This window comes from Scyliorhinus torazame, chromosome 3 (genome assembly GCF_047496885.1).
Source record: "Scyliorhinus torazame isolate Kashiwa2021f chromosome 3, sScyTor2.1, whole genome shotgun sequence".
NCBI classification, from domain to species: Eukaryota; Metazoa; Chordata; class Chondrichthyes; order Carcharhiniformes; family Scyliorhinidae; genus Scyliorhinus; species Scyliorhinus torazame.
The window spans coordinates 18,522,381-18,546,640 of NC_092709.1; the positions used below are offsets into that span (position 1 = coordinate 18,522,381).

The 24,260-nt window shown below is 47.1% G+C and overlaps 1 protein-coding gene across 3 annotated transcripts in view; it reads left to right on the forward strand.

The window, feature by feature from the left end:
• Positions 1–24,260, forward strand: part of fam13a (family with sequence similarity 13 member A) — a 299,844-nt gene that overhangs the window by 211,222 nt on the left and 64,362 nt on the right. For all 3 annotated transcript variants that reach the window (XM_072495341.1, XM_072495343.1, XM_072495342.1), the window contains 5 exons: positions 3,189–3,230; positions 11,790–11,831; positions 13,727–13,906; positions 18,660–18,861; positions 22,187–22,320. In XM_072495341.1, the coding sequence (XP_072351442.1) occupies positions 3,189–3,230; positions 11,790–11,831; positions 13,727–13,906; positions 18,660–18,861; positions 22,187–22,320 (600 nt within the window). The remainder of the gene's footprint in view (positions 1–3,188; positions 3,231–11,789; positions 11,832–13,726; positions 13,907–18,659; positions 18,862–22,186; positions 22,321–24,260) is intronic.

Here is a 24,260-nt window from a genome sequence, read left to right on the forward strand (position 1 = left end):
TAATACTGAACATTGAGAACTGTCCGTAGTAACAGTACAACAATTAATACTGAACTTTGAGAACTGTCCGTATTAACAGTACAACAATTAATACTGAACTTTGAGAACTGTCCATATTAACAGTACAACAATTAATACTGAACTTTGAGAACTGTCCATATTAACAGTACAATAATTAATACTCTACTTTGGGAACTGTCCGTATTAACAATACAATAATTAATACTGAACTTTGAGAACTGTCCGTATTAACAAATCAATAATCAATACTGAACTTTGAGAACTGTCCGTATTAACAATACAATAATTAATACTGAACTTTGAGAACTGTCCGTATTAACAGTACAACAATTAATACTGAACTTTGAGAACTGTCCGTATTAACAGTACAATAATTAATACTGAACGTTGAGAACTGTCCGTATTAACAGTACAATAATTAATACTCTACTTTGGGAACTGTCCGTATTAACAATGCAATAATTAATACTGAACTTTGAGAACTGTCCGTATTAACAGTACAATAATTAATACTGAACTTTGAGAATTGGCCGTATTAACAATGCAATAGTTAATACTGAACTTTGAGAACTGTCTGTATTAACAGTACAACAATTAATACTGAACTTTGAGAACTGTCCATATTAACAATACAATAATTAATACTGAACTTTGAGAACTGTCCGTATTAACAATGCAACAATTAATACTGAACTTTGAGAACTGTCCGTATTAACAGTACAACAATTATTACTGCATGTTGAGAACTGTCCGTAGTAACAGTACAATAATTAATACTGAACTTTGGGAACTGTCCGTACTAACAATGCAATAATTAATACTGAACTTTGAGAATTGTCCGTATTAACAATGCAATAGTTAATACTGAACTTTGAGAACTGTCCGTATTAACAGTACAACAATTAATACTGAACTTTGAGAACTGTCCGTATTAACAATACAATAATTAATATTGAACTTTGGGAACTGTCCATATTAACAATACAATAATCAATACTGAACTTTGATAACTGTCCGTATTAACAATGCAATAATTAATACTGAACTTTGAGAACTGTCCGTATTAACAATGCAATAACTAATACTGAACTTTGAGAACTGTCTGTATTAACAGTACAACAATTAATACTGCATGTTGAGAACTGGCCGTATTAACAGTACAACAATTAATACTGAACTTTGAGAACTGTACGTATTAACAATGCAATAGTTATACTGAACTTTGAGAACTGTCCGTATTAACAGTACAACAATTAATACTGAACATTGAGAACTGTCCGTATAAACAGTACAACAATCAATACTGAACTTTGAGAACTCTCCGTATTAACAGTACAACAATTAATACTGCACTTTGAGAACTGTCCGTATTAACAATACAACAATTAATACTAAACTTTGAGAACTATCCGTATTAACAAATCAATAATCAATACTGAACTTTGGGAACTGTCCGTATTAACAATACAATAATTAATACTGAACTTTGAGAACTGTCCGTATTAACAATACAATAATTAATACTGAACTTTGAGAACTGTCCGTATTAACAGTACAACAATTAATACTGAACTTTGAGAACTGTCCGTATTAACAAATCAATAATCAATATCAAACTTTGAGAACTGTCCGTCTTAACAATGCAATAATTAATACTGAACTTTGAGAACTGTCCGTATTAACAGTACAATTAATACTGAACATTGAGAACTGTCCGTAGTAACAGTACAACAATTAATACTGAACTTTGAGAACTGTCCGTATTAACAGTACAACAATTAATACTGAACTTTGAGAACTGTCCATATTAACAGTACAACAATTAATACTGAACTTTGAGAACTGTCCATATTAACAGTACAATAATTAATACTGCACTTTGAGAACTGTCCGTATTAACAATACAACAATTAATACTAAACTTTGAGAACTATCCGTATTAACAAATCAATAATCAATACTGAACTTTGGGAACTGTCCGTATTAACAATACAATAATTAATACTGAACTTTGAGAACTGTCCGTATTAACAATACAATAATTAATACTGAACTTTGAGAACTGTCCGTATTAACAGTACAACAATTAATACTGAACTTTGAGAACTGTCCGTATTAACAAATCAATAATCAATACTGAACTTTGAGAACTGTCCGTATTAACAGTACAACAATTAATACTGAACTTTGAGAACTGTCCATATTAACAGTACAACAATTAATACTGCATGTTGAGAACTGTCCGTATTAACAGTACAACAATTAATACTGAACTTTGAGAACTATCCGTATTAACAAATCTTTAATCAATACTGAACTTTGAGAACTGTCCGTATTAACAAATCAGTAATCAAAATCGAACTTTGAGATCTGTCCGTATTAACAGTACAACAATTAATACTGAACTTTGCGAACTCTCTGTATTAACAATACAATAATCAATACTGGAGTTTGCACATTCTCCCCGTGTTTGCGTGGGTTTAGCCCCCACAACACAAAGATGTGCATGGTAAGTGGATTGGCCATACTAAATTGCCCCTTAATTGGAAAAAATGAATTGGGTACTCTAAATTTTTTTTTTTAAAACAATAATCAATACTGCACTTTGAGAACTGTCCGTATTAACAGTACAATACATGAATAGGATGGGAATAGAGGGATACGGATCCCGGAAGTGTACAAGGTTTTTGGTGAGAAGGGCAACATGATCGGCGGAGTCTTGGAGGGCCAATGGGCCCGTCCCTGTGCTGTACGCTTCTTTGTTCAGGGAATGGTTAGACTGTGAAACTCTCAGCCACAGTGATTAGTTGAGGAAAATAACATTAGCATTCTGTGAATAAGCACACCAAGGAGAAAGGAATGGAAGGATATGCTGATAGATTTCGATGGAGAGTAATGGGAGGTGGCTAGTATGGAGCATAGACCATTTGGACCAAATGGCCGGATTGTATGTTATAAATTTGATGTACAAAATTCAGCAGAGTGTGTTCTATTAGATTTACAATGTTTTGGTTTCTCTGAATGTCCTTGCCAGCTTCATACTTTGTGTGGTGTCTTCGTTGCCAATGTGAAGATAGTATTACTTAACATCAGAAACATAGATTAGACCCAGGACTGCTGTATATTTGTAGCTCAGTTGCCTTAAACAAGTTTATTTTATATTTCAGCTCTCAAGAAGATGATCGGCCGATGTCCCCATTTTATTTAAGGTAGATTTTCGATGATTCTTTTGTCACAGTTTCACTGGTTGGCGATTAGTTTCTGAAATATTAGGATGTGGTTTTAGAATCAGCCAAACCAAGACCTCCAAGAGCTAGATAGAGTCTTAGAGTCTCAACTGTTTAACTGATGGTGAAAATGTAACTCGCTAAGGGATAAACTCTTTAATTTCATTTATGGTCACAGTTGTCAGAAATTGGGCAACGCTTTTTAGGCACCCTCAGAACTCGAGGCCAAAATCTACGAACGCATGAGTTAGGGGCAGGAGGAGGCCATTCGGCCCCTCGAGTCATCTTCGCCATTCAGTAGGATCATGGCTGATCTGACTGTAACCTCAACCCTATATTCCTGCTGACCACCCCCCGATAACCTTTCAACCCCCTTGTTAATCAAGAATCTATCTAGCAAGACAGTTCCCTGGACTCTGGACCCGCCAAGAGAAAAAATGTCTCCCCATCTCCATCTTAAATGAACTATGACATTCTCTATGACCCCTGATTTTGGAAACAGTGTTCCCCCCCCCCCCCCCCCCCCACCACCGCCTCCACTCTCAGCACTGCCACAGAAAGAGGTATTAGCACAGTTACCAACAGTGTAGTCATGAATGTAAATTTTAAGGAGCGTCTTAAAAGATTGTAGAGAAATGGGGAGTTTTGGTGAAGGAACTCCAGAACTTGGGGCCGAGTCAGCTGAAAGCACAGACACCTATCATGGGTGATGGAAACCGGGGATGTGCATGAGGCCAGAATTGGAGGAACACCGGGATCTCGGAGGGTTGTCAGGCTGGAAAAGGTTACAGAGCTAGGGAGTAGCAAGTTCAGGGAGGGATGTCAAACAAGCGGGAGAAGGTATAATTTCTGGTGATGCCATCCTGGAAGCCAACATGGATCAGGGAGCGCAGCACACGGTGATGGGATACGCTGTGGCTTAGCCTTTGGGCAGCCGAGCTTTGGATATACTTATAGGGGTATGAGGTTGGCCAGGAGAGCTGTGCTATATGGTGTGAGTGAGGGTTTGAGAAGTCTATGGGTTGAGCCAGAGGTGCGGATGTGCAGTGTTAGTGAGGTGAAAGTCGGCAGTCTTGGTCATGGCAAAGATATAGAGTCGATTGCCACCAGGTTTGCAAGCATTGCAGCTAAAGCTACCTGGCTTCCCTCATCGCATGGACCTCCCCTGCTGGAGGTAAAATAATGGAGGGTGCAGGATGAGGCCCTTAAGTGCCCATTAATTGATCCCTTAAAGGCATCAAGACAGGCCACCCTGCATCGCTCCCCCATGCCCCTTGTGAAATTTCAGACAAATCAGCAGCACAAGGTTAGGTAGTGGGAAGGCCATCCACTGGATTTCATGTGCCCCTTCCTCCCTTCAAATCCACATGCGGGGGGCAAAAAAACACCCCGGCAAAAGTGATGCTGTGTTTTCAGATCATGCGGTCATGGGGCAGCATGTTGATGAGAAATAGGAGGGGTCGGTGGATAGAGTCTTGGGGACACCGAAGGTCATGATGAAGGAGCAGGAAGAGAAACCGCGGCAGGTGGCGCTCTGGCTAGACAGAGCAGATTGGAACCAAGTGGGAGCAATCCCTCCGAGCTGGGCGCCCGCCAGTGGAGAGGTGTTTAACGAGGCTGGATTGACCAACTGTGTAAAAAGCGGCAGATAGGTCAAGGAATTCGAGGAGGGATAGTTTGAGCTGAGTCACAGTCACATCGGATGTTATTTCTAGACAGGAAAATGCTGAATTAGCATGAGTGGAGAGAGTGGGCTGTGGATTCCCCATGTGTGAGGAATGTGAATGGACACATAAGATAAGGAAGCTCTTTCATGCAGAGAGGGCTTGGGGAGTTTTGTTGGAGGTAGTCACATTTTTGGTCGAATAGATGGAGAGAAACCATTTCCATTGCCAGGAGGGTTAGGAAACAAAGGTCGCAGATTTAAGGCAGTTAACAAAAAAAAAGTCATGGGAGTTGAGGAGAATGTTTTATGCAGTACGTTTTTGTGATCTGGAATTGACTGCCTGAAAGGGCCTTGGGAACAGGTTTAATAATAACTTTCGCAGACAAATTGGATAAATACTGCAAGGTTGCGGAGAAAGATTAGGGTGAGTGGGAATTATGGGCCTGGATTCTCCGTTTCAGCAGCTAAGTGCCGGCTCGAACGGAGAATTTGCGGGGGGTGTCAAATGGAGAAATCGGCGGCGACCCCTCACCGATTCCAGACTGGTGAGGGGCTAGCAGCGGGGCCGGATGAAACTCCCGGATTCTGCGCCGAAAACGGCCGGAGAATGGCCGGTTCCCTGGCCGCGCATCTGCACGGCTGACGACCTGCAGCGGTCGCGCCGTACAACATGGCACCGGACGCAGGCAATCCCAACCCACCATTCGCGACCTCACAGGCCACCCCTTGGCCACCCTCCGCCAGTTCCCCCAGCCTTTGTGGAAGCGCCCCTGGCCGGTGGCATGGATCCCGGCTGAGTGTGGTAGCGCTGGACACAGTCCGCAGCCGGGTTCCCAACCGCCGAGACCACACGTGTCCCACGCCGTCGGGAAATCAGCCCATCGGGGGCGGAGCCGGTGAAGCTCCAAAGCTGTTGCAACGGCGCGCGGCGCGATGATGCCACGTCCGAGGAGGTGGAGCATGGCTGACTGGCGTCAAACCGGCGCCGATCACGATATCAGCGTCGGGCAACGGAGAATCCCACCCATGCTTTCTAAAAGAGCTGGCACAGATTTGATGGGCTGAATGACCTCCGGCTGGTTTATCACAGTGGGCTAAATAGCTGGCTTGCAATGCAGAACAATGCCAGCAGCGCGGGTTCAATTCCCGTACCAGCCTCCCCGAACAGGTGCCGGAATGTGGCGACTAGGGGCGTTTCACAGTAACTTCATTGAAGCCTACTTGTGACAATAAGCGATTAGTATTATTTTAACCCTGGAAGAATCTATGATTCCAACATCATCCACGTTCATGCCTAACAGGAGTTGGTAGACGAACAAAATCAAAACCAAGGAGCTTGGCAACTGAATTTGAAAAGCTCGACCAGCTGTGATGCTGACCAAAATCGACATCTATGCCTGGCGCCGGTTCGGGTGCCATACTCCGGTCCCTCGCGGATAGGGATAACGAGGTCTGCATACAAGACCAGTATTTGCACGCATTTAAATGGACACAATATGCTCCACCCTTTCACGATGGACACCCACACACCCCAGCTGTATCATCAAGGGCCAAGCTTAATCAGGGGCCCACCAGGTGTTGGCACTCCTCAGAAGCGCTGCCCCATTGCAGAGGAAGCAGGGGATCAGCAGAGCTCACCCCAACCAGAGCACACCTGCACTGTGGCCTACAGATCCCTCCCTGGGTTCTCTGCCCTCTCAGGGCACAGGACTCACCAGTGACCCCCCCCCCCTCCCCCCCTACTCCCCTCCGGATCACCAGCTGTCTCCTCCTGGTGAGACTGGCAGCGCTGACCACCTCCCAGGCAGTGCTCAGGAGGGCAGGCTTAAGTCTGCGGCCCACACTGGAGAAGGGTGTGCCCGTCCGCTCTTCACTGGCATGGAGCTGTGTGTCCACCTCGGACTCCCAACCTCGGGAGGGCAGGTCTTCTCTGAGACATCTTGGTGGTTGCAGTGAGTGTGTGGTAAGTGGAGCGTTTAAAAACAGCTCCAGCTGCCAGACTCTTTGGCACTAATTCCGGCCCCAATGGTTCGAACGCCTGCTGGATGGGGAATTGTTCTGAATTTGCGCCAGCGGAGTGCTGGCTTATTAGCATGTCCTAAATTGCTCCAGAAATAGCGCTCCCAACAGGAATGCAAACTGCACACAATTATAATAATAATAATCTTTATTAGTGTCACAAGTAGGCTTACATTAACACTGCAATGAAGTTCAGTCCCGGCGTCTACACTTAGTTTCCCAAACGGAGAGCGTTGCCTGCTGACTTGCTCAGTACAACAGTAGGTGCTTGCTACAATCCCTGAGTTTAGGTTGTGTGGTAATGGATTGGAAGTGGACGATATCAGCACTTTGGAATGATAGGCACAGATGTGCACAGAGAAATTGTTGACTGTGTCTGGCCAGGCTGAGCTAAACTTTGCATTTATCTTACCCTTTTTTTTTAAAAGCTCCAAAAATATTTGCGAGCGAACTGCAAATATTTTGTGTAAACCTGCCACGCAGTTTTTGGCTGACGGCGAATCAACAAAATAGGATTGACCTGGTTCCAGGGTCACTTGGTGCCAGTTACAGTACTTTTCCTATAACCTGCCCCGTTCACAGTACTTGGCCATGTGCTTTTATTTTGCGCAGTACAGTCCTCCCATGGTCAGTAGCCATGATCACATTAAGAGCAGCCCTCTCTTAGTTAAGTGAGTTACCAACTTGGTGGGGGGGGAAATTCCATCATTTGAGGACAGGATGGAGAGAGAAAGGGTTCTAATTTTGTTTTGTTTTAAGGTATGAAGAGTAGCACAGTCACCTCATCTATCCTTATGCAGGGCAGGGGGTAATTTTAACCATTGCTTCCCTGTGGAAACTGTGTGAATAGGTGTCTACAATCATTGATATATGTCGTCACTCAACTCAAAGGCATGGTTGACAGGAGCTACAATTTAATTCAGCAGCTGGTCTCTCTTGCAAAAGCAACTGCAGTTTTAATAATCTTTATAGTCACAAATAGGCTGACAGTAACACTGCAATGAAGTTACTGTGAAAAGCCCCGAGTCACCACGTTCCGGCGCCTGTTCGGGTACACAGAGGGAGAATTCAGAATGTCCAGCTGACCTAACAGCACGTCTTTTGGGACTTGTGGGAGGAAACCGGAGCACCCGGAGGAAACCCACGCAAACACAGGGAGAACGTGCAGACTCCGCAGAGACAGTGACGCAAGGCAGGAATCAAACCCGGGAACCTGGCGCTGTAAAGCAGCAGTTCTAGCCACTGTGCTGCCCATTGTATTTATTTATTTTTAAAATTTATAATACCCAATTCATTTTTTCCAATTAAGGGGCAATTTAGCATAGCCAATTCATCTAGCCTGCACATCTTTTGGGTTGTGGGAGTGAAACCCACGCAAACACGGGGAGAATGTGCAAACTCCACACGGACAGTGACCCAGAACCGTGATCGAACCTGGGACCTCGGCGCCGTAAGGCAACAGGGCTAACCCACTGTGCCACCGTGCTGCCCTCCCATTGTATTTATATAGCACTTTCAACATAACAAAACATCCCCAGACTCTTCGTGGAGACAATATAAAACAAAATATGAAACCAAGACACATAAGGAGATACAAAAGTATGGAGGTTATGCTTCAGTTGTTCAGTTGTACAGTTCAGTTGTGAGACCACAGCTGGGGTATTGTGTACAGGGCTGGTCTCCTTATTTAACGAAAGATGGAAGTGCACCAGAAACAGTTCAGAGAAGGGTTACTAATCTAATTCCAGAGATGAGTGGGTTGTCTTATGAGGAAAGGTTGAAGAGGTTAGGTTTGTATCCACTAGATTTTAGAAGAGTGAGTGGCAACTTGATGAAAACCTTTAAGATCCTGGAGGTATTGACAGGATGGATATGGAGAGGATGTTTCCTCTTGTTGGAGAATCTAGAATCAGGGGTCACTGTTTAAAAAGAAGGGGTCATTCATTTAAGACAGAGATGTGGAGAAATACTTTCTCTTTGGAGATCATGAGTCTCTGGAACTCTCTTCTTCAAAAGGCAGTAAGAAGTCTTACAACACCAGGTTAAAGTCCAACAGGTTTGTTTCAAATCACTAGCTTTCGGAGCACTGCTCCTTCCTTAGTTGAATGAAGAGGTAGGTTCCAGAAACATATATATAAACAAAGTCAAAGATGCAAGACAATGCTTAGAATGCGAGCATTTGCAGGTAATTAAGTCTTTACAGATCCAGAGATAGGGGTAACCCCAGGTTAAAGAGGTGTGAATTGTCTCAAGCCAGGACAGTTGCGCAAGCTCAGGCCAGATGGTGGGGGATGAATGTAATGCGACATGAATCCAAGGTCTCAGTTGAGGCCGTACTCATGTGTGCGGAACTTGGCTATAGGTTTCTGCTCGGCGATTTTGCGTTGTCGCGCGGTTGAAGGCCGCCTTGGAGAACGCTTACCCGGTGATCAGAGGCTTAATGCCCTCCACTGCTGAAGTGTTCCCCGACTGGGAGGGAACATTCCTGCCTGGCGATTGTTGCGCGATGTCCGTTCATTCGTTGTCGCAGCATCTGCACGGTCTCGCCAATGTACCACGCTTCGGGACATCCTTTCCTGCAGCGTATGAGGTAGACAAAGTTGGCCGAGTCGCACGAGTATGTACCGCGTACCTGGCAGGTGGTATTCTCACGTGTAATGGTGGCAATTATGTGTAACGAGAGTAGGTCAGAATTAGAGGGGCGCAGATCTCTTGGATCTGTAGTGGACCGTACTGGTACACGAGGCCAGGAGTATTTTCAGTTTGACTAAAGCAAAACCTGTAAAGTTGCAGGGACAGGGATTAAAAAGAGAAATAAGAAAACAGACAAGGATTTAGCCAGTTCCTTACAGTGGCAACCTGGAAGTTTGAAGCAAAATCTCTTCCAGACTGTGTGAAATTCACCTTTTATTATAAGGAGGCTTTCTTCGTGTAAACAAAAAGAAGCACGTTTTCACCATGAGACCTGAAGGTTTTGTGAATACTAGAAATTTGAGATCAGAGAGGGAGTTGTGGATGTGCACGTCAAAGGTACATTATTAAAGGGAACGATTTGTTCCAGTGAGCTGAGTTTACAGTCGGTGAGTGACACCCGGCTCTCCCTGTGGCGGACAGCGCACGTCCCTCAGCTGGCGGGCCCCGCTTGCTCCCAGCAGAATAGCGTTTGGAGGGTGTTTGGCAGCCTCTGCTAAGTGCCCCCGAGAGAGTAAGATCCCCGCAGTGGCATGCCAGCTGGGCACTGCTGACCCTGTCAAAGTTCATAGGGGGCTAGTGGGGGGGCATCTTGTTTTCGCACAGGGTAGCAAGCACTGAATTGGACCGGGGCTGTTTGTGGCATCTTTCTGTTTGCAGGTTAGCTGCCCTGTTTCGTGCATTGCAACAGTAGCAGTCCTTCAGAAGCACTTCATTGGCAGGCTATACATGAATGCACATTGGGCTTTTACATTCAGTTTTCCAGGATGGAAACATGCCATTCAGCCCATCAAGTCTTGTGTTAATACTCCAAACAAGCCTCCTCCCACTGTGCTTCATCCCCACACCCTTTCGACATCTCCTTCTATTTTGTTTTTAATATAAATTTAGAGTACCCAATTCATTTTTTCCAATTAAGGGGCAATTTAGTGTGGCCAATCCACCTACCCTGCACATCTTTCGGGTTGTGGAGGTGAAACCCACACAAACACGGGGCTTTCGAGTGGTTTCACAGGTCGGCGCAACATCGAGGGCCGAAGGGCCTGTACTGCGTTGTAATATTCTATGTTCTATGTTCTAATGTGCAAACTCCACACGGACAGTGACCCAGAGCCGGGATCGAACCTGGGACCTCGGCGCCGTGAGGCAGCAGTGCTACTCACTGCACCACCCTGCTGCCCTTCCTTCAAGCCTTTTAACCTCCACGTGCTTATCTAACTTCCCCTTGAGTGCTTCTAGAATATTTTCCTCAGCTGCTCCACGTGGCAGTGAATTCCACAATCTAACTGCGCTCCGGCTAAAGGGTTTGCGCCAATTAAAGGAAACCGTGATCCTGAAACCGTGATCCAAGAAATGTTTGAACTGCTGCATCAACTGCCCTAACGCCAGAGCTTTCTTTTTCTGGTAATAGCATTTTGAAGGCAAGAGATTAGGCTGCATCACTTGAATTACTAGCATTCCTAGACCAAGAGACCATTTAATGAGTGTTTCCTCCCTTGTAAATTGCTTGTTATTTTTGCAGAGCACGTGCCACATGGCCAGTGTTAATTTGGAAAAACATTGACAGCCCCAAAGGCACTCACTTGATCGCCCTTTTCTTAGTTCTAATTGTTCATGAATGGGTATTCAGTCATTGTGTTATTGTCAACGCCGCTGTGGTTTTATTCTACATGACTTCAACGTTCGAGACATAATCTTGCCGCGGTTGAAGATTAAAGTCATTCGCACCAGGACTCTGTGTTCCCCCTAATTACCTCAATCTACTTCAGTGAGATTCAGGAGGTTAAGTTTGAGCACTCGGTTGCGATTGAGAACACAATTCTTGCTGGCGTTAGTTTCTTTCCTTCCCCCCCCCCCTTCACGTCCCCAGTAACTCATTTACATCACAGTGGTTCCTGTCCTCTGAGACAACAGGCCTCAGCCCTGAGTACCAGTGAGCTAGGCAGATGGGCTGCAGTGCTTCAGCGATTAATTTGACCTAAATTTCACCAGCTTGTTTTATTTGGACCCCACTTTGCATTATGTAGTTCAACCAGGGGCGACATGACCTTCCCCCTCTGGAATCACTGTGGCGTCAGCTCTGCCCCCTCTTATCATCACTGTTGCAATTTCCCCTCCCTGATGCTTTAATGATCAAATTTGCATGTCTTTATTTGTCATTGCAGTACACATGTACCATCAGTCAACACCATGTCATCAGCGGGGGAGTAAGTACATTTTTTTCTTAACTTTCTTTGAAATGAGAGGGTTTGTTTTCTGAGTGGATAGAGAAACACAGAATGATATGTCCTTGAAAGGGGAAACAGTGATGCTGGGAAAGAGCTGGCGGAGGAGAGGTGGAGTTGGTCTAATTGACTCACACTTTCAAAGACCCGGTTGATCCAGGGACATTGGGCCAAATGGCCTCCTTCTCTCACTGTATGCCCCTTTCCCCCAATTTTCTACCACCTGTGGATGATGCTGGCTTCTATAGTTGACCCCCCTTGCTTTCAGTAGCCCTGGATTGCGCCAGCACACACATGCAAAGGGCCGAACGTCCTTGGATACCGCAAACAGATATTGGTTGCACCAAAGAGACGAGACCCCCTGCTCTGCGCAACCTCCCCAACCCCGCACAATCCCTCTGCCTTCTTACAGCTCAGTCCATGAGAAATGAAAATAAGTCTTGATCAAAACAACCTTTGGTTTAGAGACTCCACGGACAGCTGTGAATTGGACTAGGCATTCGTGGAAAGGGGTGACGCCCCCCAACACGGACCCAAGTTTGATCCCAGGGCTGTACCAAGTCGGGGTGGACTAGGGTTAACCAAATTCCATTATGGCGATTGCCGGGCTGCGGGTAGGGTTCAGGGAAGGGCAATATTGGAAGCATCTGTGTGGTTAGTGGCAATTCACAGTTTGAATGCACAACAGTCAGAATATCTGCTAATAATATTTCCTCGCCAAACTCTGCACTTCCAATCCTCAGATTACCAACACACGGCCAGATTCCGAACCAGTATCACCCCCTAACCCCCCCGTATTGATTTTGTAACAAGAGATACTTATCACGTTCATTGTTGACATGGTTAAGTTTATCATGTACGCAGTCTTAATGGGTGAGAAGTTATCTCTCAACTGCTACGTCTCCAGATTCTTTTTAACTATTTCGAGCTAAGGCCACGGCCAGCTCTGTCAGGGGCAGATGCTTTCAGTTCAGGATTTAAGGTTGGCAGTGGGCTCAACACAGCCGCAGCCTCTCTGTGGCCTGGAGGGGCACAGCAAAGAGCTACAGGTTCCCCGTGCGCCGCCCCCCCCCCCCACCCTCCAACAGCTCCTATCCCCTGGGACTCTTTTAGACCACGGCGGGAGACCGACAATGAAGCTGAGGCAGGCATCGGGTGCACGGTCACACAGCTGCGACTGTTGCCCCTGAGGGACGGCCGTTTCCTCTTCCCCCCCCCCCCCCCACCCCCGTTGATCCTCCCGTTTAACGTGCGACCACTGGATTGTGTGTTTGACTCGTCCATCTCCTGCCTGCGCTCTGCCTCCATCTGCAGCCTTTGCATTGCAACTTAACCTGCCCCGGCTCAAAGAAAAAAATCGGGTCACCCAATTGGCAGTTTGTTCATTTGCCCCAAAATTCTTTCGGTTCTTGGTGCTGTGGCGTGAGTGTGTGTGAGGACATGCAAGTGGGTGTGTCTGCATGTGAATGCTTATCCCGTGTGCTTGTGTGGCTGCAGGCACATGAATACATGTGTGTGCTTGCATGAGTGCATGCATGTGTATGCGTGCACGTGAGGGTGTAGGAACATATACGTGCGCGTATAAATTGGTGCATGTGTGTGCATGCGGAATGCCTGTATATGTATGCATGGGAGGGTGGTTGCATGCTTGCATGTTATTGGTGCGTATGTGCTTGCGTGCTGTGCTGATGCAAGCGTATTTGTGAGTAGGCACACGCCTGTTAAAATGATTTCAGCTTTGACCTGAGTGAAGATTTGTCCACTCGGTGCACTTTTGGAAGGAAAACATTTAATTTCAGCTGATTTCACATGAAAGGGCCCCGATTTTCAAATTGCTGCAACAGCTGGTTGCTCAGTAGCTCTGTGTGTGTTTGCAGTTTTATAGAAAGGACCATACGGTCAGCGGTGGAACAACATCTCTTTGACGCTCACGGCAGCGGAGGTCAAAGTTCAGAGGAATCTGAAACAGGGACATCCTCATCGACCTCAGCAGTTTCTGCGAGACAGAGAAGGAGACATCTGAAAGAACAGGATGAATACTGGAGAAGCAAAGAAATGTACGGATATTTTCATCGCCTTTCTTATATTTTAAACCGATATAATAGAGGATTTGAAATAAGGATTGATTAGAATTGAATCGTTACGATCCCAGTTGATGTGATAGCTGGACGGGACGGTCTGTGGCTCTAAACGCCACGCGCACCATGTTGCGGGTCCATCAGCCGGGGACGCAAATCCTGTTAGGGCATCTTGCGAGGGGGGGTCACAACCTGATTTGTGCCGGGGAGAGATCTTGGTTTGAGATTCCGCCCACGTCCCCCGCTCCGCTGGGACATGATCAATTTCACACCCCAAAAATGCATGAACTTTATTTGCATGAATTTAAATTAATTGAAATGTCATTAAATGGCTTTACGCCGTACCGTCCTGCCCTGTGATATGCACCACCCTTGGCGGTGTGAGGTCACGGCACCAGGGATCACTACCGGATTGCGACAGTGCCCGGGCCTGACACTGCCCCCCCCCCGGGGCACTGAATTGGGCACTGCTGGGGGGGGGTAACCCTCCTCTGTTGGGGGAGGGGGTGTTCCCCTTAAGTGTGGTGGGGGGGGGGGGAAGGAGGGAGAGTGCCTCCTGATACATCCATGGTTGGGGGTGGTTCTCCAACCCCCCCGCCCTCCCCCGAAGCTTGTGCCGGGGGTCCTGCATGGCCCCAGGGAGGTGGGAGGGAGTTTATATTTTTTACTGATTGGGGCCCCCTTTAAACATGACGCCCCGTTCTTTGTGGAGCCGGCCTTGTCAGCTCTGTCAGGCCCCGCCCTGCCAAAGTGATGGCGCAAACCACACCCCCTGATTTTTGTTTCGACAGAGGGACAGAAGATCTGGTCAGAGAACGTGGCTGTGTTTCTGGAGGGAAACACTTCGGTTTTCAGTCAGAACCTGACACGTTGCCATTTTCTGAGAAAATGCCACTCCTTCACCTTCTAGACAATGTGGAGGAAAAGAGTCTCAGGCCCACTAATTAGTTTAACAGCAAGAAAAAAAAACATTTATTAAATACAAAAACATTGGATGATGATGCAATACTCCTTTACTCCACCTTATCTTTACAATTATACACAGATTTTAAGGTTAACAAGGATTGCGGACAGCACGGTGGCACAGTGGGTTAGCCCTGCTGCCTCACGGCGCCGAGGTCCCAGGTTCGATCCCGGCTCTGGGTCACTGTCCGTGTGGAGTTTGCACATTCTCCCCGTGTTTGCGTGGGTTTCGCCCCCGCAACCCAAAGATGATCAGGGTAGGTGGATTGGCCACGCTAAATTGCCCCTTAATTGGAAAAAATGAATTGGGTACTCTAAATTTTTTTTTTAAAAAAAGATTAACACGGATTACAAAGTACATTGAATCGTAGAAAGATTACAGCACAGAAGGAGGCCATTCGGCCCATCTTGCTAGCCTGAGGACACCCAGATGCCCATTCTACCTACACTGCACATCTTTTTGGGTTGTGGGGGTGAGACCCACGCAGACACGGAGAGAATGTGCAAACTCCATACAGACAGTGTACCGGGGCCAAGATGAATGAAATGAAAATCGCTTATTGTCACAAGTAGGCTTCAAATGAAGTTACTGTGAAAAGCCCCTAGTCGCCACATTCCGGCGCCTGTTTGGGGAGGCTGGTACGGGAATTGAACCGTGCTGCTGGCCTGCCTTGGTCTACTTTCAAAGCCAGCGATTTAGCCCAGTGTGCTAAACAAACCAGCTAAACCAGATCGAACCCAGGTCCTAGGTGCTGTGATGCAGCAGTGCTAACCACTGTGCCACCGTGCTGCCCCTAGCCGAACTGAAACTTAAAGGCTTCTCTAGCTTACATGGCACTAGTCCGAAGCAACCACTGCTAGTTTATTTACTCCTCATGCCTCAACCCTCTGTAAGCACAATTAAATCACAGTTGAAATTGAAACCAACCCCCACACATACGGACACATTTGTCTAGCATGAATCTAACTATAGCTTTCACCCTACAGAGAACATGCTGCTTGGTCATTGGATCATGCCCGTAGCCCCGATTTGTACAGTGGGGAGCTCCACTTGCCAGAACTCCCCTGTGTAGCGAGAGATCGGGACGCCAATTCTAAATGGTATCCCGATCTCTGAGGCCCCCAAAGCAATCCCCAACCTTCCCCCCCCCCCTTGCACAGTGGGAGGGTCCCTGGTACCCCACACCCTACCACCCAACACCCATGCAGGGCACCCCAGCCGAATTACACACATGCAAAAATGCCAGCCTGGCACCTTGGCAGAGCTAACCTGGCACCCTGACAATGCCACCTGGGATGTACCAGGCTGGCACCCAGGTGGCACTGCCAAGGTGCAAGGCTGACACTGACAGGGTGCCCAGGTGGCCTTGCCAGGGCACCCTGGTGGCACCAGTAATGCCAACACACCACCCTGCCCAAAGAGCATGCAGCTGGTGTCCTCCAATCCCCTGGGAGACCCCCCACGTGTGCCTTTCCATCTGGTCCCTATTTGTGGGGCCAGTACTGGACGGCACTCACCCACGGTCTCCAAGGCGAAAGGAATGAATCCCAAAGTCTCAGGTACCTTGGGGATCTGCACATTCGAGTGAGGTTTACTGTCTCTCTCTAATATGCATATTTGTCAAAACATGACCCTGCCCACAATGGGCGGAGTTTACATCGCAATGTCCCACGAGATGACGTTGGATCTCGCGAAGCATTGCGAGCCGGGTAGATCCTGGGAGTGGGGTCTCCCGGCTTTTATCAGCCACACTGCGCCACGGCAAGCTGCTTTTCCGATGCAGCGTGGCCATTGGATCGCGCCCATTGCCTTTTTAGGTGAGAGAGTTCCAGACTTCTCCCGCCTCTTGTGTGGAAAAAGAATTTCCTGGTTTTACTCCTGAATAGCCTCACTCTAATGTCAAGATTGGCGTCTCATTCCAGACTCTCTCACTGTGGAAATCTTCTTCCTGTATCAACACTTTTGAATCCGTCTATCACTTTAAATGCCTCCATTAAATCACCCCGCAACATTCTAAAATTCAGGGAATGAAAGCCAAGTTTGTGCAAAGGAGCCTCATAATTTAATCCTTTAAACCCTAGATTCATTATGGTGAATCTGTGCTACACATACCCTTTGCAAGTAAGGCCCACATATCTTTCTTGAGGCCTATAAGACTGAACATAGCTTCAGAACAAGACTGTGTACAATTAAAGCATACATTTCTCTGCTTCATATTCCAGCCATCTTGCTAGAAGACCAACATTTCATTAGCCTTTCGTACCTGTGTACTTGCCATAAGTACCTTGTATACCATTGCCCTCCCATGGCTCTCAGCCTCTCACAATTAAGAAAATATGATGATTTGTCCTTCTCCGGTCCAGAGTGAAAGGCTTTACATTTCCCCACATCGAACTTCATCTGTCCCGAGGTTTGCCGACTCACTTTGTCTGTCCATGCTTCTTTGGAACTTCCTCTTCCCAACCACTCAACGCTCAGTGCCTCGTAAACTAACCACCGTGTTTCAAAAGCGTGAACGAGACGTTCTGGGCTGTATTAATGGAGGTTCAGTTGTATTGATAAAAGTTCGGGTGTATTAATGGAAGATCTGGAGATCATGGGGTTTATTAATGGAGGTTTTGGGATTTATTGATGGAGATTTTGGGGTTTATTAATGGAGGTTTAAGGTTTATTAATGGAGGTTTAGGGTTTATTAATGGAGATTTGGGGGTTTATTAATGGAGATTTTGGGGTTTATTAATGGAGATTTGGGGATTTATTAATGGAGATTTTGGGGTTTCTTAATGGAGATTTTGGGGATTTATTAATGGAGATTTTGGGGTTTATTAATGGAGATTTTGGGATTTATTAATGGAGATTTGGGGGTTTATTAATGGAGATTTGGGGGTTTATTAATGGAGATTTGGGGGTTTATTAATGGAGGTTTGGGGGTTTATTGATGGAGATTTACGATTTAATAATGGAGATTTGGGGATTTATTAATGGAGATTTTGGGGTTTATTAATGGAGATTTTGGGGTTTATTAATGGAGGTTTAGGGTTTATTAATGGAGTATTGGGGGTTTATTAATGGAGATTTTGGGGTTTATTAATGGAGATTTGGGGTATTTATTAATGGAGATTTGGGGATTTATTAATGGAGATTTGGGGGATTTATTAATGGAGATTTTGGGATTTATTAATGGAGATTTTGGGGTTTATCAATAGAGATTTTGGGATTTATTAATGGAGATTTTGGGATTTATTGATGGGAGATTTTCGGGTTTATTAATGGAGATTTTGGAGTTTACTAATGGAGATTTGGGGGTTTATCAATGGAGATTTGGGGGTTTATTAATGGAGATTTTGGGGTTTATCAATGGAGATTTGGGGGTTTATCAATGGAGATTTGGGGGTTTATTACTGCAGATTTGAGGGTTTATTAATGAAGGTTTTGGGGCTTATTCGTGGAGGTTTGGAGGTTTATTAATGGAGGTTTAGGGGTAAGTTTCCACCGGTTTTCTCCTGCTGTAACATCACTGGAAACTCAACATACTTGCATCCACCAACCTCCTGTCAAAGTGACAGCAACCAAACAGAAGATCTGAGGAAATACACCCTGAATTATCATTATGGTAGAATGCCCCATTAATTGACTGAATTGTGAGCTGAAGTGTTGAAGGCATTAGTGAAGACAGCCCCTGCACAATGTTTAACTGGGACTGAACCCACTGTTTCATTTCATGAAATGCCTTTGTAAAAATATGTTCAAACCTGCCTTGCTCCACAGGGATGACATCAACAAAGAGAACATTCCCTCCACGTTCAGTACTAATGAGGAGGGCCGATCGGGGCTTTTGGATCCTTCCCAGGCCAATGATAAAAAGATAAAAGAGAGCAACAGTAGCTACATCGAGGAAAGCATGAAGCCAAAGAGGCAGAAATCAAGTTGCAAATTCTCTGAGCTAAACGAAAACCAGGATTCTCCAGAGGTACGTTCATAGAGTCATTTTACCAGAGAAATATTGCAGCAGATAAGGGAGGCTATTCAGCCCATTACACCCATGCTGCCTTTCTATAAGTCCCACTCTATTCTTTCCCTCTATCCCTAACAATGTTTTCTCTTCAGATAACTTCCACTTTCCCTTTGACGGTCATGAATAAATCCACCTCCACCACACTGTCAGGCAGTGCATTCTCGGTCCTCAGCTCTCGCTGTGTGATAAAGATTCTCCCATATCGCCGTTTCTTCCTTTGACAGTCATCGTCAATCGGTGACCTCTGCTTCCGGATCCTTCCGCCAACGGGAACAGTTGACCCCTGTTTACTTTCTCTAGGCACCTCATGATTTTGGACATTCCCCAGCTACCGAGACAGGATGTAAGATAAAGCTAGGGGGAGTCCGATAAGCTTCATAAAAGTCTTTTTAACAACATTACCTATGTGAGGCCTGGTATACCTCACGGGCCCTCTCTCCTTTCTAACCGGCTCTACAGGGGCCAAGCTTTTATACCAGTGCTGGGTAAGCTATCCCGCCCACAGCAGGGGAGCACAATTTCCAATGAGCACGGGGAAACAATCATCCCCAGCTGGATGAGCCCCGTGCAGGTTATCACAGGATGATTCACCAATTCCTCTGCGCCATAACTGAAATTCTTGGTGCAGCACAGTTGGCCAGTCAGTCAGAAAGAATTTGCATCTATATAGCGCCTTTCACAATCTCAGGACATCCCAAAGCACTTTGCATCCGACAATGTGCAGGGAAACGCAGCAGCCAATTTATGCATGGCAAGATCCCTCGAACAGCATTGAGATAATGACCGGATAATCAAGGACAGCACAGTGGCGCAGTGGTTAGCACTGCTGCCTCACGGCTCCGAGGTCCCGGGTTCGATCCCGGCTCTGGGTCACTGTCCGTGTGGAGTTTGCACATTCTCTCCGTGTTTGCGTGGGTTTCACCCCCACAACCCAAAGATGTGCAGTCAAGGAGGATTGGCCACGCTAAATTGCCCCTTAATTGGAAAAAATTAATTGGGTACTCTAATTTTATTTTAAAAAATGACCGGATAAGCTGTTTTTATAATGATGCCGGTTGAGGGTTAGACATTGGTCAGGAAACCAGGGCGAACGCCCCTGCTCTTCTTGGTAATATGGGTTCTTAGATGTCCAATCGAGAGGGCAGTTGAGGGCCTCAGTTTAATGGCTCCTCCAATGGATGGGGCCTCTGACAATAATAATGATAATAATCACTTGTTGTCACAAGTAGGCTTCAATGAAGTTACTGTGCAAAGCCCCTAGTCGCCACATTCCGGCGCCTGTTCAGGGAGGCCAGTATGAGAATTGAACCCGCACTGCTGGCATTGTTCTGCATTACAAGCCAGCTATTTAACCCACTGTGCTAAACCAGCCCCTTATAGTGACCCCTCGATGTTGCACTAGAGTGTCAGCGCAAATTGAAAATTTCTGGAATGGGCATTGAACCCACAGTTTACAACTGAGCGAAGACATTGTCACCCTCTGAACCATAACTGACACGACCCCACTGACAGTCGACAGCCCATAGGACCTTTCCATCACACTCCCCACTTTTACCAGCTCGCGTGACTCTCTGCCCAGCTGTTAACCCCTGGTCGCACGATCCTGCTGTGTCTGCCACCTTCCAAGACTGACAATCGTCAGCCGTGTGGCACCCAACCTCTGACCCTCACACTGTTACTGCTCCTGTGTTTCTTGCCAATGTTCTCCATGGCAGTATCAGTCCACCACCTCGCTTCCCTTTCTTAGTTATAAAAATATTGGAGGTGGAGTGGCGAGAAAAAAGCCCGTTCAACCAAGTGGGGCTGCTTGATTTGGTGAGGTGGGACAATTAAGAGGGATTGACGGCCCCGAGAGGCAGCATGGTACACAGGTTCTGAGACAGAATGCGGTACACAGTCTGTGAGACAGAATGCGGTACACAGTCTGTGAGACAGAATGCGGTACACAGTCTGGGAGACAGAATGCGGTACACAGTCTGTGAGACAGAATGCGGTACACAGTCTGTGAGACAGAATGCGGTACACAGTCTGTGAGACAGAATGCGGTACACAGTCTGGGAGACAGAATGCGGTACACAGTCTGTGAGACAGAACGCGGTACACAGTCTGTGAGACAGAATGCGGTACACAGTCTATGAGATAGAACACGGTACACAGTCTGTGAGACAACGCGGTGCGCAATCTATGAGACAGAACTCGGTGCACAGTCTGCGAGACAGAATGCGGCGCACAGTCTGCGAGACAGAATGCGGCGCACAGTCTGTGAGACAACTCGGAGCACAGTCTGTGAGACAGAACTTGGAGCACGGTCTGTGAGACAGAACGCGATACTCAGTCTGTGAGACAGAAAGTGGTCCACGGTCTGTGAGACAGAAAGTGGTCCACGGTCTGTGAGACAGAACGTGGTACACAGTCTGTGAGATCAAACGCACTTTGGAAGAAGGAATGGAGGCATAGACTATTTTCTAAATGTGGAAATGTTTAGGAAATCAGAAGCACAAAGGGACGTGGGAGTCCTTGTTCATGATTCTCTTAAGGTTAACGTGCAGGTTCAGTCGGCAGTTAGGAAGGCAAATATAATGTTAGCATTCATGTCGAGAGGGCTAGAATACAAAATCAGGGATGTACTTCTGAGGCTGTATAAGGCTTTGGTCAGACCCCATTTGGCGTTCTGTGAGCAGTTCTGGGCCCCGTATCAAAGGAAGGATGTGCTGGTCTTGGAAAGGGTCCAGAGGAGGTTCACAAGAATGATCCCTGAAATGAAGAGCTTGTCGTATGAGGAATGGTTGAGGACTCTGGGTCTGTAGTCGTTGGTGTTTAGAAGGATGAAGAGGGATCTTATTGAAACTTACAGGATACTGCGAGATCTGGATAGAGTGGACGTGGAGAGAATGTTTCCAATTGTAGGAAAAACTAGAAGCAGAGGGCACAATCTCAGACTAAAGGGACGATCCTTTAAAACAGAGATGAGGAGGAATTTCTTCAGCCAGAGGGTGTTGAATCTGTGGAACTCTTTGCCACAGAAGGCTGTGGAGGCCAAATCACTGGGTGTCTCTCTGTCTTGAATATACTCAACTTCCTGGGGTATGGAATCGCGAAGATTCAAAACCCTTTGAGCAAAGAAATTTCTCCTCATCTCGGTCCGCAAATGGTCCACGCCCTTAGCCTGAGACCATGTTCCCCTTGTTCTAGACTCTCCAGCCAGGGGTAAGAGCCTGTCAAGTCCGCCGAGAATTCATCTTCAAATGGTTTATCTTTCCTTTTCTTTTTTCCTCGGCAGCCCATGGAAAGCAGCAGCAGCGGCAGCAACAGCATGTCGCCATGCCGGTCATCGGATCCATCCCTCGGAGAGTCCGGGCCCAGAGGAATCCTGAGTTTCCTAACTCAGCCGGAAGGTGCAGCTGAACGGGAGAGGTGGGTCTCCTCCACGCAACCGAGCGTTTTGGAATTCAGTTCCATCTTTCCCTCAATAGGAACGTCAGTCACATTAGGACTAGGCCATCCAGCCTTTAGGATTGGCACCAGCATCCAGCAAGATCATGGTCAATTTGCACATCATATCTTCTTCGCTGCCTTTGTTCACAGCCCTTAAAAACCATTGTCTAACAAAAATCTGTCGATTTCAGTCTTCGAAGTTCCAAATGGCCCAGAATCCAGAGCTATTTAGGGAGAGAAAGTTTCAGATTTAGCCCACCCCTTGCCTGAAGACCTGTTTCCCAATTTCACTTCCCAACGCAGTAGCTCCAGTTTTAAGATTGTGTCCCTTTGTCCTTGATTTCCCCCACCAGAGCAAATAGTTCCTTTGTCTCCAATCTACCAGATGCTTTTAACAGTTTAAACACCTTGATTCGATCACCCTCTCGCCCTCCTATAATCAAAGGAATATAAGCCGAGTTATTGCAGCCCGTCTTCATGCTCTAAGCCCCTATAATGAATCTGTGCTGCACTCCCTTCTGAAGCCAAAGATTTGTTCCTGAGGTAAGGTGGCCAACAGTGAGCCCAGTGCTCCAGAGAGGGTCTGGCCGAGGCTTGAGGCAGCTTAGAGAGAAGCATTCCACTTTCTGCAGGAACAGGCCACCTGCCTGCTCTCTCACTGTTGAGAATTGATGTGTGCCGTTAGGCCCCTGGTTACATGTGGTTGACTCGGAACTGCCCTCCGAAATAGTCTGGCAAGCCCCTCAGTTGTATCAAAATGCCGTTCACCACCACCTTCTCAAGGGCAATTGAGAATGGGCACTAAATGCTGGCCTTGCCAGCAATGCCCGCACCCCGGGATAGAATAATAAAAGAGGAGAGACCAATACTGTAGAGCTTGTTTTCAGTAGGTTGATGCTGTGCTATTATTGATTGTCACAGATATAATTTTACCTCAGATGCAATTGAAAGGTGCTGCTCAGTCAAAAAGTGATGCAACAGTACCAAAAATCTAATTATTCTAATGTTAAGCATAATGCAGCAGAGTAAGACCCAGAATCTGTTTGGCATGTCCTTTGGACATACGAAAATGTTTTTAAAAATGTATCCATGGAACGTGAGTGTCGCTGCTGGGCCCAGCATTTATTGCCCATCCCTAATTGCCCTTGAGGGGCAGTTAAGAGTCAGCCACGTTGCTGTGGGTCTGGAGTCAGATGTGGGCCAGACTAGGGGATGGACAACAGATTTCCCCTCCCTAAAGGACATTTGTGAACCAGATGGGGATTTTACGACAATTGACAATGGTTTCATGGGACGGGATTCTCCGACCCCCGCCGGCTCGGAGAATCGCTGGGGGGCGGCGTGAATCCTGCCCCCGCCGGCTCGGAGAATCCCGCCGCGCCAGTCGGCGGGCCCCCCCCCCCCCCCCCCGGCGATTCTCCGGCCCGCGATGGGCCGAAGTCCCGCTGCTGTAATGCCGGTCCTGCCGGCGTGAATTAAACCACCTCACTTACCGGCGGTACCAGGCGGCACGAGCGGGCTCTGGGGTCCTGGGGGGGGGGGGCGCGGGCGATCTGGCCCCAGGGGGTGCGCCCACGGTGGCCTGGCCCGTGATCGGGGCCCACCGATCCACGGGCGGGCCTGTGCCGTGGGGGCACTCTTTCCCCTCCGCGTCGGCCATTGCCTCCGCGATGGCCGACGCGGAGGTGACCCCTGCGCATGCGTGGGGATGACGTCAGCAGCCGCTGACGCTCCCGCGCATACGCGGACTTCCGCCGACTGGCAGAGTCCCTTTGGCCCCGACTGGCGTGACGCCAACGGCCTTCCACGCCAGCCGGCGGGACGGCAACCACTCCGGCGCGAGCCTAGCCCCTAAAGGTGAGGGCTTGGCCCCTAAAGGTGCGGAGAAATCCGCACCTTTGGGGCGGCCCGACGCCGGA